General features: G+C 38.5%; 1 protein-coding gene across 3 annotated transcripts in view; it reads left to right on the plus strand.

The window, feature by feature from the left end:
- The window catches only part of chka (choline kinase alpha), a 76,364-nt gene that overhangs the window by 46,113 nt on the left and 11,594 nt on the right, over nt 1-18,657 (plus strand). For all 3 annotated transcript variants that reach the window (XM_062022425.1, XM_062022426.1, XM_062022427.1), the window contains 5 exons: nt 1,782-1,895; nt 6,910-7,043; nt 13,613-13,717; nt 13,984-14,042; nt 14,116-14,203. In XM_062022425.1, the coding sequence (XP_061878409.1) occupies nt 1,782-1,895; nt 6,910-7,043; nt 13,613-13,717; nt 13,984-14,042; nt 14,116-14,203 (500 nt within the window). The remainder of the gene's footprint in view (nt 1-1,781; nt 1,896-6,909; nt 7,044-13,612; nt 13,718-13,983; nt 14,043-14,115; nt 14,204-18,657) is intronic.

Here is an 18,657-nt window from a genome sequence, read left to right on the forward strand (position 1 = left end):
GAAAAGGTAAACATGGTAGGCTAGAAGCTACACAACAGTTAAGCACACAATAAATAGCACACAAGTTTGACATGAATAATTAGTGTCCTTAATTGAAGAATATTGCAGTCTAAAACAGCACATTTGTCAATTTAAAAAGTATCAAATAATTATAGTTTCACACAGTCTCCAAGGCAAAAGTCTAACAAATATGTCCGCATCATTCAACTTACTGCAACATGAGCTTAACTTTATGAATTACTGTGGCCACTAGATGTTTCCAAAAAACAAATTACCACCCCATGTCAGTTTAAAGACAGCATAGTTCATTCCAAACAGTTTCTAATATATAGGATAATAATTTTAACTCCAAGCAGAGTAGGGATTTGTTTACGGAGATTTTATAATTATTTTCAGGAACGTCATGTTTTTTTGTGGAATTGTTGCTGTTTTTGCTTGATTCCAAAACATGTGTAGGAAGGTCTTGAAAGTAAACAAGGAGGAGGGCGTACATATTGTTGTTTTTTAACGTTTTATAGTTTGTATTGTAAATATTAAATACTTTGTGTGCGTTTTACTTTTTTTTAGATATAAAGCTAAAATTAAATTCAGTTTTTGAGGTGGGCTCTTATCATACAGTAGCTTGTACTGTTAGCATTAGGGCTGTAGCTATCCCTAACTCTGCGGCTAACATCCATCCGCAGTCTGCAGTTTTTTAGCTACTTCTAAACCACTAAACTTCGCCTCCATGGCGACAAATAAAGTATGTTTCTTACAAGTATCATCATCCCTGCAGGATGAGGAATAGTTAAACACGGTTCACTACACACCGTAGAAGGATACAATAGCTCACCGCTGGCGCTCCTCAATGTAAACAAATGGGTCGATCGGCACAGACATCGACTGTAATGATACCATGTACAAGAGCTGTATTTCGTCGATACTACAATGATTGCATCAATAATTTTTATTATCACAAAATCCTTTGTCATTTATTCAGAGTTTATAAAGTTTGGAAATATGTCCCTGGACATAGGAGAATTTTATTTTTACCAATGTATGATCCTGAAACTACTTGGTATTGGATTGATACCAAAATGTGTAGTATCACCTTAAACAAAAGTAAAGTATCCAAACAACAAAGGAATGAGTCCTAATTACATTTGAACAGAAATGTAGATAAAACATGTTGAAACAGAAAGTAAGCAGATATTAACAATAAATGAACAAGTTTAATAATCAATTTTGTCCCTCAAATAATTTTGACAAAACAAGGGAATGGGAAATGACACAATATGTTAGTGCACATACGTCAGCAGCCAAATTAGGAGCCCTTGTTTGCTTACTTACTACTAAAATAGTAGTTGTCCAGATTGTACACTATCTTGTTTTATGACAAAATTATTATTTGAATGCAAAAAGAAACATACGTTTAATGTATCATATGATGTTCTGTTAAAATAAAGCCAATAATATTTTTTTGTGGTCCCCTTAAATTTGAAAAGTATAAAAATACATTTTGGCACCGGTACCAAACTATTGGTATCGGGACAACCCTTGCAGAGACGTTCCATGGTGGCGCTGTTCAGCAGCCGTTACGCATCCAGTGGAAATCCTGGGTTACTTGGTGAATCATGCCGGACCCCCAATGGAGGGGAATTGAGTCATGGGTCAAACTAGTCTTCCAGTTTTCTGATTCATTTGCTCTGCTTCTGCATTTGACAGCACAAGTGCTTTGTGCCGAGTGTGTTCTTCATACACTCCAAATGTTTTACCTGTTATGTAATATATATCTGTTTCAGGGGGCAGAGGCCATGGTGCTGGAGAGTGTGATGTTTGCCATTTTGGCGGAGAGGGAACTGGGACCGAAACTCTACGGTATTTTTCCACAGGGACGACTGGAGCAATATCTACCGGTGAGTTATGTCATATTACATGTCAGTTTACAGGATGTAAATAGTTGGGTGAAGTGAAAATTAGCACACCTGAACCTGCATCCAAATTGTGGACAAAGTCTCACTACTTTTTCCAAGTGAGATCATTGCATTGGTGTGTGAGTGACATTTTGGCAAAAATTACACATTCATACATCCGCTTAGTCATTCACGCAACAATAGCTCATTGTTAGGAATATCTACATATGATATAGAAGGAAATTTTTGCTTGTATGTACCGTATTTTCCGGACCATAGGGCACACCGGATTATAAGGCGCACAGCCGATGAGCGGGTCTATTCAGGTCTATTTTCATACAAAAAAGCGCACCGGATATAAGGCGCATTAAAGGGGTCATATTATGATTTTTTTCTAAATGTAAAACACTTCCTTGTGGTCCACATAACATGTAATAGTGGTTATTTGGTCAAAATGTTGCATAGATTATGTTTTACAGATTATCTTCAAATTGTTTTGTGGGCGGTCTTATTTATGTGGCTCACCTTCGACAGTGTCTTTTCCCCGCCATCTTTGTTGTAGCGGTGTAACGTGCAAGGACGGGAGTGGAAGAAGTGTCAAAAGATGGGGCTAACTGTTTTAATGACATTCAGAATTTACTTAAATTAACAACGGAGCAGCATCTTCTCATCTGTGGCTCACTAGTGTAACAACAGCGCCGGAAATGTGTCCTGTGAAAAACTGTCCGACCGGAACTCTTTGATAACTGAAGTTCCGTGGGTGAATTATGTAAACTCACTACACCGGTAGTTTTTAGCGTTTTCATAGCGAGTCTAATGACAGCTATAAGTTAGAACTTTACGCTAATTTATATTAGAAATGGCAACAGCTGAATGCCCCCTAATGAGAAGATAGAGAAAAAGAAGAAGCTTATCAACTATGGTGTCGACACGGACTACAATGACGGACGCGCGCAAATTTTGAGGATTTATGCAACTCCCAAATACACATCAGAAGGTAAGAAAAGTTGGTTTTGCATAATATTGCAAAACAAAACGGCAGATATGTCTACTAATGGGTGCCATTTTGTGGCCATTGTACACACTCCATAATAATACTCGTATGTTGACAATTCATTCATTCATTTTCATTTATTTATTTATTTCAGGCAATGACATAAAAAAGTACAAAGTTGACAACACATAATAATATAAATTAATATAGTGCAAAAGGTAATGTATAATATGTAATTCATGATTGTCCAGTTTTGTCTGAAAGGGAGTGGGAAGAAGATAATTTATTTAATCCCACCCCCAGTTCTCCATTCAGTGATTATTCACATGAGTTTCACTCTTACTTTGTTCAAGGATTATAATACCGATGTTGTACCATAGTGGCATTACCACAGGTAACAATAATTATTACACTCTAACAATAATTTGTATCAACAATGTAGGAATAATGAATATAGCAACAATGGTAATAGACAACATAGCAATAATGATAATAGACAAAATAGCAATAATGGTAAGGAAACATTGAGCACATGTTAACACTTTGAGACAGAGTATAGCAGCAGGTCAAATTAAAGACCCTCATCTCTATATTTGAACCAGACCCCATGTTTGTATAATAGTTTAAATCGAATAATAGTTTGGCATTGCTTGTGATGTAAGTCCAGTTTGTTCCATAGTTTTACTCCGCATACAGACACACAAAAACGTTTACGAGTGCTTTGAGCTCTCGGCAATAAGAAATATCCAAAGCCTCTCAAGTTATGAGCCTGCACTCGTCTTATAAAAAAACGTGGTAGATTAGGCGGCAATAATTTGTTAAATGCTTTATATAAGATTATTAATGTATTATATTTAACAAGGTCATCAAGCGGTACGGTTCCATACCTAACCAAAGTCGTACTAAAACATTTTGACAGATTTTTGAGCGCCGTGTGTAATGTTCTATATTCTCAATGGAACATTTAAAGTTTTGGCGTTGTTTACTGGCATCATCTTGCAGTCTACACGTATCTCTAATGTGTGACTGCCATTTACTGGTCATATTTATTATTGCACCATGTACCAAATAAAATAGCTGCGAGGTCGGTAAGAAAACCAGAAATATTCCGGCGCACATTAAAGGCTGTAAAGTGCGCCTTATAGTCTGAAAAATACGGTACTATAAGTATAGCACAAGACACAACATTCTATCCACTTACACATGAGCTGTATGAAAGATGTTTAGTAATATATCAAAAAATGCAATTTTAGTAGAAATTTCGTGTGAAAGCTGTAAAGCCCAAAAGCTTGGGTGTATACCTGCAAAAAGCTAGCATATTAAGATGCTGAAGGTAAGCAAGCTTAAAGTTATCGTGTGTGAAATGAGCAGTGTTGGGCGGTAGCTCGCTACAAGTAGCAACGCTAAAGTAGCTTAACTATATTTCCCAGTAACGTCACGGCAGCGTCGCTACTTTTTGAACCAGTAGCAATTCCCATAGCTTAGCTATTTTTAGACCCATGTAACGAGGTAGCTTACATCAAAGCTACAAGCTACACATTTCCAACACAAATTTAAGAAGACACATTAAGATGAGTTGAGTTAATGTAAAGTTTAACTGAACATAACCATCATCAAGTGTTCTCAAACGACACAAAAGTCATTGTACTTTTTTGTAAATATCTAGAAAGCTGCTGTTTTATTTACTTAGGCAGAGAAAATTAATTATGTTATAAGGGTGGGCCAAAGAAAAGGCAAACTAAAATGAATACATACAGTGAGGTATATAGTTGACTCTGAGGCGTATACCCTTAAAATATGCTGAAAAGCTAGCATTTTCATGTTAACATCTTAACAGTCAGCACGTGTGAAGTAACAAAATATTTGACTGAGGTGTGTATACCAAAATTAGCTAAGTAGCTCATATGTTTACATTATCATATTAACATGCTAACAGTTAGCATGCATGAAGTAACAGAATAGATGACTCTAAGGCAGGGGTGTCAAAGTCAAATGGACGGAGGGCCAAATAAAAAATTTAGCTACAAGCCGAGGGCCGGACTGTTCGAATGTTCATTGAAAAATTTTTAAATGACGCATATAGTCTAGTGAACCTAATTGAACCTACTGAAAACCTAACAAATATATTCCAATATGATCAGATAAATAAAGCAATATTTTCTTATGGCTCTGTCAGTAATCTTTAATTTTCAACAGACACAAAAGACAAATTTCCTTTGTATAAAAATCCCCATAACATGAACATTAAATGAAAGAAACCGGTATTCAAGGCACCATCAGTAGCCTATATTTTCTATTTTAGCAAAAGTGGGCTAAATTTACTTCAAAGAAAAAAACAATAATAGCAATTTTCTATCATCCACTCAACTGAAATATTTTTAAAATATAATTAAATTGAAATACAATAAAATAAAGTGCAAAAATCTATAAATCAAAAACAACACTTTGTTTAAGGAGAAGTAACATGCAGTGAAAACAAATATTAAACTTTAACTTTTAAACTTGAATTGAGTAAAAACTCTAAATATGTGATTGCACAGTAATGTTCACATTAAACCCCCCTCCTCCCTCCGTGGGAGGGAGGCGAGTTGGGTGCCCGAAACCCCCCGCTGGTTTCGGCCCGCCCCTTGGCGCGCGTGGCACGGCGGGCTCCGCGACCCGACGGCTGGCCCTCGTGGCTTGACGGCGGGCGCGTCCCGACGGGCCGCACGTAGGGGTCAAACGCAGAAGTCTCAGGGCCTCGTGGTGAGGGGGTGGCCTGCGGGTTTCGGCCCGCTTGACCCCCCCGCTCCGCTTGGCGCGCGCGGCACATGACGGGTTCCGCCACCGACGCTCGGGCTGCAGCCCGACGGTGGTGCGGGCCCGGCGGTGACGCGCGGTTTGGGGAAACAAAGCAGAAGTCTCAGGGCCTCGGGGGCCGGGTTTCGGCCCGCCCCCTTGGCGCGCGTGGCACGGCGGGCTCCGCGACTGACGGCCGGGCTGCAGCCCTTCGGCCGGCAGGCGCGTCCCGGCGGGCCGCTCGCCCCCTTTCGGAACCTTGGACCGGCATCCGCTTGGTGCGTGTAAAAGATCTGCGGTCTAAAAAAAAAAAAAAAAAAAAAAAAAAAAAAAGATCTGCGGTCTGCGGGCCGGTTCTAATAATAAATCAAGATCATCCCAAGGGCCGTAAAAAACCTTCTCGCGGGCCGGATATGGCCCGCGGGCCTTGACTCTGACATATGTGCTCTAAGGTGTACACCTAATATTTGCATGCTATTGTGGTAGAGTTATCATGCTAGCCAATGACTAACATTATCAAGGAGCATTTTGACTTTGGAATGGTTGGAAATGTGGACGTTTAAAAAAATCTGTCCGTTTATTTCAAATGTGTGAATGCTTTTCATCATTGAGAGTGACTGACAAGTGTAACCGTGTTTATTTTAGCCACAATTAATAAGAATTTAGGTAGTAACGTTGTGGCTGGTCAATGTACCATATTTTTCAGACTATAAGTCGCAGTTCCTTTCATAGTTTGGCCGGGGGTGCGACTTATACTCAGGAGCGACTTAAGTGTGAAATTATTAACACATTACCGTAAAATATCAAATAATATTATTTCGCTCATTCAATGTAAGAGACTAGACGTATAAAATGTAATCAGATTTAGCGATTAGGAGTGACAGATTGTTTGGTAAACGTATAGCATGTTCTATATGTTATAGTTATTTGAATGACTCTTACCATAATATGTTACGTTAACATACCAGGCACGTTCTCAGTTGGTTATTTATGCGTCATATAACGTACACTTATTCAGCCTGTTGTTCACTATTCTTTATTTATTTTAAATTGCCTTTCAAATGTCTATTCTTGGTGTTGGGTTTTGTCAAATAAATTTCACCCAAAAATGCGACTTATATATGTTTTTTTCCTTCTTTATTATGCATTTTCGGCTGGTGCGACTTATACTCCGGAGCGAAAAATACGGTATATGAAAGAAAGTGTATCAATTCACGCCTATAAATGAATCAAATGTGTTGACAGAGCCGTAAGCTGGACACCTGTGAGCTGAGTGATCCCAACATTTCAGCAGAGGTTGCAGAAAAAATGGCAAAGTTTCATGCAATGAGGATGCCGTTTAACAAGGAACCCACATGGTTGTTTGGAACCATGGACAAGTAAGTCCTGTTTTTGTAGCCACACTGGCTAAGGTTGGTCACTGCAGCCCGACTTCGGTTTGAAAAGTAAAAGGTAGAAATATACCTTTATGACATTTGCATATTAGACATTAGATGTGCAACACTTAACAACACTAATTGTACCTTGCCAGTAACTGAGACACCATTAAAAGTGTTTATTTTTGACACTGTGATGCATCGAGATGCTACGACAGCTTGCTCTTCTCCCTACAAACCGTCTTGCTAGCTTTGAATTTAGGACAAATCATACAGTAGTTTTCCTATTCTGCACTCTCATTTTGCAAATTGTCCAACACACTACAACATAACATAACCAATCAATATTGATCCCATGTCTTTATTTGTAAGCTTGGAGACAACCTGATAACTAGGGCTGTGAATCTTTGGGTGTCCCACGATTTGATTCAATATCGATTCTTGGGGTCACGATTCGATTCAAAATCGATTTTTTTCCAATTCAACACGATTCTCGATTCAAAAACGATTTTTTCCCGATTTAAAAGGATTCGCTATTCATTCAATACATAGGATTTCAGCAGGATCTACCCCAGTCTGCTGACATGCTAGCAGAGTAGTAGATTTTTGTAAAAAGCTTTTATAATTGTAAAGGACAATGTTTTATCAACTGATTGCAATAATGTAAATTTGTTTTAACTATTAAATTAACCAAAAATATGACTTATTTTATCTTTGTGAAAATATTGGACACAGTGTGTTGTCAAGCTTATGAGATGCGATGCAAGTGTAAGCCACTGTGACACTATTGTTCTTTTTATTTTTATAAATGTCTAATGATAATGTCAATGAGGGATTTGTAATCACTGCTATGTTGAAATTGTAACTAATATTGATACTGTTGTTGATAATATTCATTTTTGTTTCACTAGTTTTGGTTTGTTCTGTGTCGTGTTTGTATCTTTTCTCAATTGCTGTTTATTGCAGTTCTGAGTGTTGCTGGGTCGGGTTTGGTTTCGGAATTGGATTGCATTGTTATGGTATTGCTGTGTATTGTTTTGTTGGATTGATTAATTAAAAAAAAAAAATAAAAAATAAAATATTTTAAATAAAAATAAAAAATAAAAATCGATTTTTTAAAAATGAGAATCGATTCTGAATCGCACAACGTGAGAATCGCGATTTGAATTCGAATCGAGTTTTTCCCACACCGCTACTGATAACTGTGTCGATGTCATCTTGCACTTCACTTGAAACCAACTAAGTTTGTCTCGCGGCTGTTTACAATGGTAACATTGCACAATTATTGTCATTGTGTACGGACAAAGTCCACTGCTCTGCTCCAGTTTCCGCCCTGGAAAGTTCCAAAATGTGTGTTTTTTTTATGACGCCTTGCCAGGTTGCGCACTACAAATAGTATATTATGTGTTGCGGCATGACTGATGTTGGACTTTAAAAGGCCAAACAACTTTTCCAGCAAGCGAGAGATGAACTTTGATGCTCCTCTATCTGCATGAAATACTCTGACTATGTTTACAGTAGGATTTAAAAAACTGTGCAATATGATACTATAACCAACACCAGTTAGGGGGAACACCTGATTCTTAATTGTTTTAATTAATTCACGACTTAATTCATTTTTTAAGCATTTATTTCATGAACATGTCTATCATTGCTCTATGAATTTATTTTATCAGTCAAACTCAGCCTTTAAACTCAGTGGGCGAATCCTAAAACATGTTTAGATATCTGGCACTTCCGCTGGTCTGTGGAACCTTTTTACCAGAGAAGCGGAGGAGTACTGAAAGTGCGGATTCAACTCAAGACTAGACTGACCATACGTCCTCTTTTCCCTGGACATGTCCTCTTTTGCGGCTGTCCGGGCGGAGTTTCTTAAATGCCTCAAATGTCCGGCATTTTGAGTTAGGGTTGCGTGTATTTTCAATGTATGTCCAGGGTTAAGAAGGGGTTAAAAATAAAACAAATTATGAAGGTGTGCACAAGCAGCAACATTCGTGAGGGAGGGGCAGAGACAGAGAGAGCGAAAGATTGATTGATTGATTTATTGAAACTTTTATTAGTAGATTGCACAATACAGTACATATTCCGTACAATTGACCACTAAATGGTAACACCCGAATAAGTTGTTCAACTTGTTTAAGTCGAGGTCCACGTTAATCAATTCATGGTAAGACAGAAAAGACACCCAGTTTGCTTGTTTTTTTTTTTAATTGTATCGATTATCGCTTTCCGCCAGTGTTTTGTTTTGTTTATATTTGCCGGGTCAAATTTCCGTCCCCGTTTATTGCATTTTTATTTTGATTCGCCAAAAGTTTTATCAATGACAAATACTGCCTCAGTTTGCACTCGGACAAGCTTACCGCGAGGGGCTGTCAAAATAAAGACTTCATGGTAAACACTAAGGTGAGTGTAAAGTATACATTTTTAACTCCAGTAAATTAGTTATTTTAGTCTTTGTGAGTCCATGGAAACTTCACTTTTATCTCCCGCTGGATCCACATCGTTCGAGGATGGAGTCAGGTTAGCTGTTAGCTTCAAGCTAACCAGCCCCCGAGCAGACTCCTCCATCCCAAAAACATACTTTGCAGGTCAAAAAAAGGGGCAATTGTTTGCCTTTTGAAGTGTTAATGTGCGATGAGTGTTCAAAAGGAGTCTCTTGGAGAAGTGGCTGACAAGTTAGCATCGCTGACAGTGACGTAATCACCGTCATTGTTTACTGAAGCAAAGATGCTGACTGTGCGTTATGATAAACGCGCATGCGTCGCCAGGCTCTGATTTGTATGGATAGATTTATCAGATTTAATTTTTTATTATGTATAGCAGGGGTGTCAAAAGTGTGCCCCGGAGGCCATTTGCGGCCCACAGCTAATGTTTTAAAGGCCAGCGGCACATTCTGAAAATACTATTAAAATAAACAAGAACATGACAAAAGTGAAATAAAAAAGCTTAAAGGTGAAATGTAATTTAGAAAAAGTTGCAATGTTGACTACCAAAACAAAGCCGTTTTTTTTTCCTTCAAACTGTCAATGCTCAAAACATAATATTGAATCAAAATCAATGTTATTATGAATTATTGACCTATCCACTTTGAAAAATATTTTTGGTGGAAGATATTGCATATTTTGTGTGTTTGCCATTAAAAACATAGTTTTGTTTGACAAAAAAGGGCGGAAAACAAACAAACAAAAAAACAACATAAAAAAAACTAAATGAAGGATAGATCTGAAGTTGATGTAGACTCCAGAGACACGTTAAATATAAAATGTATGTATGCCCTGACACACCATTATCACCATTTCATGACTGAAGCAAAATACTTTTTACACTTTTATACTGAAATAAATACACCTACAACTTATTAAATAAAAACATAGAAAAAACTACCAGCAGCGGTAAAGTTTGGATCCATGAAGGAAAGAAAAGTGAATGAATGTATATGTATACAAATGTATTTTCTTTTTTTAATTATTTTTTTTAATGAATTAAGTAACATTTATGACGACCTTTTTCCAAAACACAATATAGAATGTGAGATATAACAGGATAATGCATACGTTTATCTTTTTTTTCAAAACGCTTACAAAGAAGTGGGACCCCAAAAATTTACTGTGTGACCCCATTTATTATGACTTGATGGGGTCCCTGGGACCCCATTTTGAAAATTCCTAGCGCCAACACTGCTGTCAACAGAGGAGAAAAAATGCTTTATTTAAATAAATATATTATAATGAAGCAAGTTCGAAAATCATTGGCAAATTTTCACCTAGTCCCGTCCCGGCCTTGGCGTGCTGCCCGCCTTGGCACGCATATATGTGTCCTCTTTTTGGGATTTCAGAATATGGTCAGCCTACTCAAGGCAACAACAAAAAATAAATTCCTCTACTTTAATTGCCACATGTTCTGGATCAGCAAGTCTTGCTTCCATATACTCCACAAGTCTAAAATATATATCACCAACTCTCCAAAAAGTACATGTACATCCTGCTGAGCCGTCATGTCTTCAAAAGTTCCAAAGCAGTCAGACTAAATTCCTGTTCGCCCTGCCCAATGACTTTGATAGCGGAGTTTAACATTTATAAAATAAATAATTAAATCATGAAATAATACATTAAAACATGAAGGGCCAGGGGAAGGAGCAGGAATGGAACCCAAGTCCATGGCGGTACGAATGTCTAGTTTTGAGTATGTCTTTAGAAATGTCAAAAGCACCTTCTTATTAGGTTGCAGTCGATACTGCACGACCATATTGGAGACTTCATTATCATAATTGACATTTGCAATGATAATCATCCTCGGACACCATCGGTTGGTATCAGCATTGCTATACCAGAAAGGTATATCAATGGGCTGTTCCATCTCTCCATTTCTTTCTACGGCAGCTTTCAAAGTTCGGGGTGACCGGTGCAATGGATGCCGAGTGGATACGGTTAATAATGTGAGGCCGATCTTTGGAAATTTCGGTCTCCATAGTCCCAGCCTGCAGCACATCATTTCTGGCTGTAAAACCGCACTAACACAAGGCCAATATACCTGGCTCCATGACCGAGTCCTGCAAAAGCCCCTTGAGATTACAACAACTTCTCTACAACCAGATATTGTGCTCTGGTCCTCTGTCACAAAGTTTGTCATCTTGGCTGAACCGTGAGAAGAGAGATAGAAGGCTGCTTTTGAGAGGAAGAGGGAGAAATGTGAAGATCTTTCAGCTGCCTGCAAATAATCTAGTTGAAGTTCTCACACCTACCTCGTGGAAGTCTAGTGTAGAGGCTACACTGGAAACTCTACCCAGCGGTCCCCAAAGACTTTGGGCTTAATATGGCCTAGACCAAGAAAAGCCCTGAAATACCTTGCAGAAGAAACCGAACAAGGAAACTTCTGGCTATGGCTCCGGCAGAACAACAAGGATTGGGGGAGGGAAAGGTCCAAGAAGGGGCTGCAGGGAGTGGTAACATGAATTGATTAACGTGGACCCCGACATAAACAAGTTGAAAAACTTATTTGGGTGTTACCATTTAGTGGTCAATTGTACGGAATATGTACTGTACTGTGCAATCTACTAATAAAAGTTTCAATATATCAATCAATCAAGGGAGACGTCCCTGCCACTGCTCCACAACCAGAGTTGTTCCAGTATTAAAGGGGCGAAGGGTGAAAGGTGACTCCCGACTAACTATCCTGCAGCTGGCCCAATGGCACTGGCGGAAGTGCGACAGGCAGAAACGCTTAGCAGTTGGTTCCACCTGTGCTCACAACAAATAATTTATGTTACGTCTTTCAAGAGTTACCTACAAATATTCACATATGTTTTAATATGCCCTTTTTAGAGCTTTTTGGTGTTTCTTTGACATGTGTACTGACCGCAAAACACCAGCTGTTTGATAGTAACATGCGTCTTTGTAGTTTTCATTACGAAATTTGGAGGTGCTGAAATCGCCATGCAAAATTGCTAATACTAATCGTGAACAGCCAATGTAAATTATCAAGCAAGCGCATTTTGAAAATTGCAGTGCTACTTTTAAACACTTTCTATAAGGCATGCTTGCTTTGTTGGCATATAAATTTACAACATTAACTAGAGGTAGTACACTATCAATACGCCTGTTTGTCCGCCAAGTGTCTCAGTCGATGCTGGGTCTGCAACTGGACGTGACGTCTTATGCAACAAAGGTATCGAAATATGGTACTGACGGATTTTACATGAATCAGTACTCAACTACATTGACGGAATACAGTTGGAACTTCTAAAAGTATAAATTCGGTACCCATCCCTATGTGTGATTACACATGTGTACATGTGATTATCGAAGCCAGTATTTGGCATTTTGCATATATTGGTATCAGCCTCTTGTCATCGGTATTGGTTGTTCAACTCCAACTGAACTACATCAGCAGACACAACATATACATATATGATACCAGTATTTAATATAAAAAAAAAATAGTAAAGGATATACTGTAGTGATAACCACTGCTCAAGCCCAAGCCCATTCGTCCTGCATGAGAAATGTTGCCTTTTTTTTACTGTGCTTACGTGTTCTCCCAACAACCCCAATAATGTGTAACATTTAAATAAATGTTCAAAATATTTCAGAGTTCCTCACGAGGAAACCTTACAATATATAAACATTTTATAAAACTGAGTAAATGGCGAGTTATTGTGATGTAGAGAAATCCCAAAATTTTACCAGATTTTCCATATTTTAAAATGCAAATAGTGATGCTCCTCTGATCTTCAGCATTAGACATGCGTAATCAACGTGTTTGTGAAATCCCTTGATGTTGTCTGGTGCTAAAGTAACCACAACATTAGCGCCACATTAAACATGTCGCTGCTGCTCGACTTTTTCTAAAAAATACAGTTAAAAAAAACATGTCTCGCTGTTTACTGATGTACTATTCATGTTTAACTAACTGCAAATGAAAATGGGCTCCAAATATTGGTTATCGTCCTCTTTGAATACTAACAATTGGTATCGGTTTTGGCCCTGGAAAAACATTGATCAATCTCTAACGTTTACTGACTGTGTACATAATTTGATAAGGTGCTCACACAATACTTCTGTGTTTACCATCAGGTATTTAGGCCAAGTCATGAGGCTCAACTTCACTCGAGAGTCTCAACTGCGTCGCTTCAACCGCCTGCTGAGCTACAACCTGCTTCATGAGATGGATTGGCTGAAGTATGTTCTTATACAAACTGTTCCAACCATGGAGTTATGTAAGAAAACATACCTGTGTCTGTTTCACTGAAGCTTAAGAAAAGGAGCTGATGAGAGAAACATGAAGAGAGTCATGATGTTAATTAACTGATGAGATTATTAATTTGCAATTACTGAACCAGTGCTAGTGTATAGTGTCATGTTTTACACTGAATTTTAGTAACCCTGTTACATATTGTATACAAAAATAACTTGAAACATGTCTTATAAACTCTTCTTTTGTTTAGGGCTCTGCTGGAGTCCACCAAATCTCCTGTGGTGTTCTGCCACAATGACTGCCAAGAAGGTAAACACATGTGCAAACTAATTCATGTCTGTTTTCTCAAGTGACTCCAATTGAACTAATTTGTTGTTGTCAGGAAACATCTTGCTGCTGAACTGCCGTCCTGAGTCAGACAAACAGAAGCTGATGCTAATTGACTTTGAGTACAGCAGCTATAACTATAGGTATGTTTTGCACGCTCCCACCACACCAGTTAGTTCGTTGTTGTTGGGAAAACATTGGTGTAACGTGTACAATTAGTAATACGTATTGTATTGCTCTTTTTTCTCTGCTTATTAGGCAGTGCAGCATTTATATCTCCAACATTGCTTTGAATCTAATGCTGGAACACATAGAAAATTAAAAAGAAAATTAAAAAAATAAACATACAAACACATCACTGCGTGAAAAACTTGTTTAGCGCTTTTCTATCTTCAAGGTACTCAAAGAGCATTGACACTATTTCCGCATTCACCCATTCACACACACATTCACACACTGATGGCGGGAGCTGCCATGCAAGAAGCTAACCACGACCCATCAGGACTAAGGGTGAAGTGTCTTGCTCAAGGACACAACGAACGTGATGAATTGGTAGAAGGTGGGGATTGAACCAGGTACCCTCAGGTTGCTGGCACGGCCACTCTCCAAACTGCGCCATACCGTCCCCCAATTTAATATATAAGGTACACCTACATGTGGTGCAGTTAACAAAGAGGGAGCTAACAGAAGGTCCTTCCTCACCAAGTAGTAATTATGGGTAAACAGAGCCCAAGTGAGTGTGTGGCACGCTCACTTGCTGTATTCACACTGCACTGATTCTTTGTTGGTGCTTCATAATGGTGTTATTTACTGGATTAAAAAAGTCACTACATTAGACCTGCAAACACTAGAACACTCGACTAGTGTAAGCTCACAGATTCGCACGTCTCCTCTTTTGGCACCATTGCAAGAATCGGTCCTGGGCCCCCTTTTCACGCATTGAATGACTGCAATAAGATAGCAGTTTATTAACATAAATGACACAATGCACAATGCAAACCAAATCCAAATGCTCAAATCAATCAAAAATCAAACCCACATAATTGGTGTCCGTGTGTCATTAAGAGGTTATGAATACAAGTAGTTGATGAAGTTGCTGCCTTTCCCAATAAAGATAATTAAAAAGGCTGGAAATGATCCACAAAGTAAGCGTTCCTCAAGCTGTGAAGTTAATTTTATTTATATAGCGCTTTTCTCTAGAGACTCAAAGCTACATTTAAACCAGTGTGGGTGGCACTGGGAGCAGGTGGGTAAAGTGTCTTGCCCAAGGACACAACGGCAGTGATTAGGATGGCGGAAGTGGGGATCGAACCTGAAACCCTCAAGTTGCTCGTACGGCCGCTCGACCAACTGAGCCATGCCGCCCCAAGCTCACCCGCCAGCTTGTGTCCTCACGGGCGCTGACCAGACAGCGCAACATTAAACACACAGTTATAACCTCGACTCTCCAGCAGCAAGAATGTAGATTGATAAGGCAAAGGAGAAGGAACAGCAGCTGGCTGCTAGCCTGGATAAAATCGATACATCCTCCCAGCGGTCATAACTCAAACGCCACACTTGTTATGTAAGCACAGATTTGGCAACGCAGCGAGACCAAACAGACTTTGCAAATATAAAGATCTGTGCTGCGTGCTTGCATAATAAGGAGGAGGCAACCGTCTTGTCCTTGAGTGGACAAAAACAATATTGTTGGGAACGGCACACTATCTCAAACTGCTCTTTATCCCACACAAAGCTTTCCTTTTCTCCCACACTGCCTTGCCTTACACCCGCATAGAGGCCCCTTAAAAGTCCATGCTACATACATACAGTATGTGAATGTACTGTATATACACACAGTCACACAGCAAAACTTCCTCTACGTGTTAGCCAGGATTGCTTAGCCCTAAACTGTTCATTTAATATAATAATAATGTGTTGATGAAATCATTTAAAAAAGATATCATAAATAATATAATTGCAAAAAATGTCTCCTGTTGTATGGGATACCCTGTCAAATAAGTTCACGTGGTATACCACAGGTTGGTAGAGTAGCCAAAAATTGTACTCAATGGTAGCGTTAATTTAGAATAATACAGTTTAAGTAAAAGTCAAATGTAGTCATCCAAATAATTACTTGAGTAAAAGTAAGTATTCAGTAAAAAAAACAAAAACTAATGTATTGAAATCTTGTGAGTAACTCCTGACTTATTTGATAGCAATTTTTAATAGGATATTTACACTTTGACTGATTGATTGATTGATTGATTGAAACTTTTATTAGTAAATTGCACAGTACAGTACATATTCCGTACTATTGACCACTAAATGGTAACACCCGAATACGTTTTTCAACTTGTTTAAGTCGGGGTCCATGTTAATCAATTCACTACAACCGTAAATTGTGTGTGCGCGTGCGTCAGAGAGAGACACTACTACAGCATGTACCACAAAATATTCATGTTTTACTTTCACTTATGAAGTTATAACAGGGCTGATGTTAGATGTTAAAAAACATGTATAACTTACCGCAACATGTTTTTTCTAGATGGAAGTGGAATTCTTGAAAGCTAAAATGTGAACATTTCTACTGACACATATGACATGATATAAATGTTCTTTTTCATAGTTTGTAAGTAAATATTGAACAATTATGCTGCCTTGTCTGACGCTGTTACTTTTTATAGTGTGTAGTTTGAGCGTGGTCATGTGACTGCCTGACTCCATTTGATTAGTGAAATGGAGTCAAACGTCACCAGTGCTTAAGTTGAACTGGTGAAACAGAGTTATGTGACGGTGCCTGCTGGAAGAAGTCTCTCTAAGAGCCAAATTAATACATCTCTGAAAGCAATAATCAATAGGTTATAAATCAATATAATGATGATATGTTCTCATTCATCCAGGTCATTGTCATTTCAGGTCATTCAATCAATCAATCGCAACTGGACTGTTTGGTTTGTCTTAGAAGACGTTTCGCCTCTCATACGAGCAGGCTTCATCAGTTTGTGCTCATAGACTTAGATTGGTCAGATCTAGTCTAGCGGCTGGTGCCAAAACCCCAAATATTTCTACTCCAAAACCAGGAGGGTGTGCCTGGGCAAGGATGTAATGAGAAAAACTATTATTTTGATGCAAACGAGCAATCCTACAGTCAAAGCCAACGACAGTCGTTAAAGTGTAAATTCCCCTTGTTAGCATTGAGGTATTGTGTGGCAGAACAATCGCTGTGGACCCGACTACTACCAGTCCAAAATAGTCGGAATCCTCCACGTGAGCATTCCATTCAGTTGTCAACAAATGGCACAAATGGCATTCTGGTCCCCTTCTGTGACCAGAATGTTTCTAACTCCTGTTATTTGTTGGATGCTAAATTGTAGTCTTTTAGTAATGGTTAAAAGGACAGTGTTCAATGTGGGACACCTCCTCTGTTCAGGGATTGTTTTTCAACCTTGACATAGATGGCTTCCCTTACTCCTTTTTCGTACCATCTGTCCTCCCTGTCCAGAATCTGTACATTTTTGTTCTCAAATGAGTGCCGTTTCTCCCTGAGGTGCAGGTAGATAGCTGAGTCTTGGACTGAAGACCGTCTATGCTGTGCCATGCGTCAGTTTAGTGGTTGTTTTGTTTCCCCATATATGAATCAGTGCATTCATCATTACACTGGATAGCATACACCAGAATGTTTTTGTAGGTGTGGGGTCTTTAGGATGAACCAGTCTCTGTCTCACGGTGTTGCCTAGTTTGAAGTGTACTGAGATGTTGTGTTGGTTAGAAATTCTTCTGAGTTTCTCAGATAGATCTGATACATATGGAATGACAATATTTTGACAAGATGATGATAGAAATACATGTAGCAATCGAAATGAAACCCAACAAAGTAAAAGTAGCGTTTCTACACAAAAATACTCAAGTAAAAGTAAAAAGTATGTTGCATTAAAACTACCCTGACAAGTACAATTCATCCAAAATGTTAGAAAAGTAAATTAGGTCGGTACTCACCTCAGTGTGGTATCAAGCATCAATCTATCCCATTTTCTACCACTCATATACAGTATATAACAAGATAAACTCAGGTGCGCACACGTTGACTATGTGTGTATCTGATATCCAAGTATCAATACTAACACTTCCTGGCAGCTGGTACCTCAGCTGTGTTTATTATTTCAATGTAGGAACCACAAGGCGTCGGTGCAGGGCGCCCTGCAAAAAAGATGAAAAACAAGATCTTATGTTCTCTTCCAGTGGAGGAAAGTGCATCAAAACATGAACGTGCATGAGAAGACCTTAGAGATGATGCAGTATTGAGCATGTAGCATGCAATCAGTGTTCATTTTGACAGCTGTGTTTAATTTAGTTTGTTATAGTCTTTTGATAAAAATCTATTTCAGTTTAAGTCATCTAAATTAATTTAATTTTAGTCCAGTTTTAGTCAATGAAATTCCTTAAAATTTGAGTCGACTAAAATTACAGTAAATCTTGTCGACTAAAATATAAAGTAAAGCGGACAACCGTCTTTGAGTTGTCTTGAAAGCACTTTTATTAATTATCATTACAGATCATCTCAAAAACTACATTCACAACAAGACCTGCACTCCATGAATACATTTCACACCTTACT

Source organism: Entelurus aequoreus, linkage group LG16, assembly GCF_033978785.1.
Source record: "Entelurus aequoreus isolate RoL-2023_Sb linkage group LG16, RoL_Eaeq_v1.1, whole genome shotgun sequence".
Classification (NCBI taxonomy): domain Eukaryota; kingdom Metazoa; phylum Chordata; class Actinopteri; order Syngnathiformes; family Syngnathidae; genus Entelurus; species Entelurus aequoreus.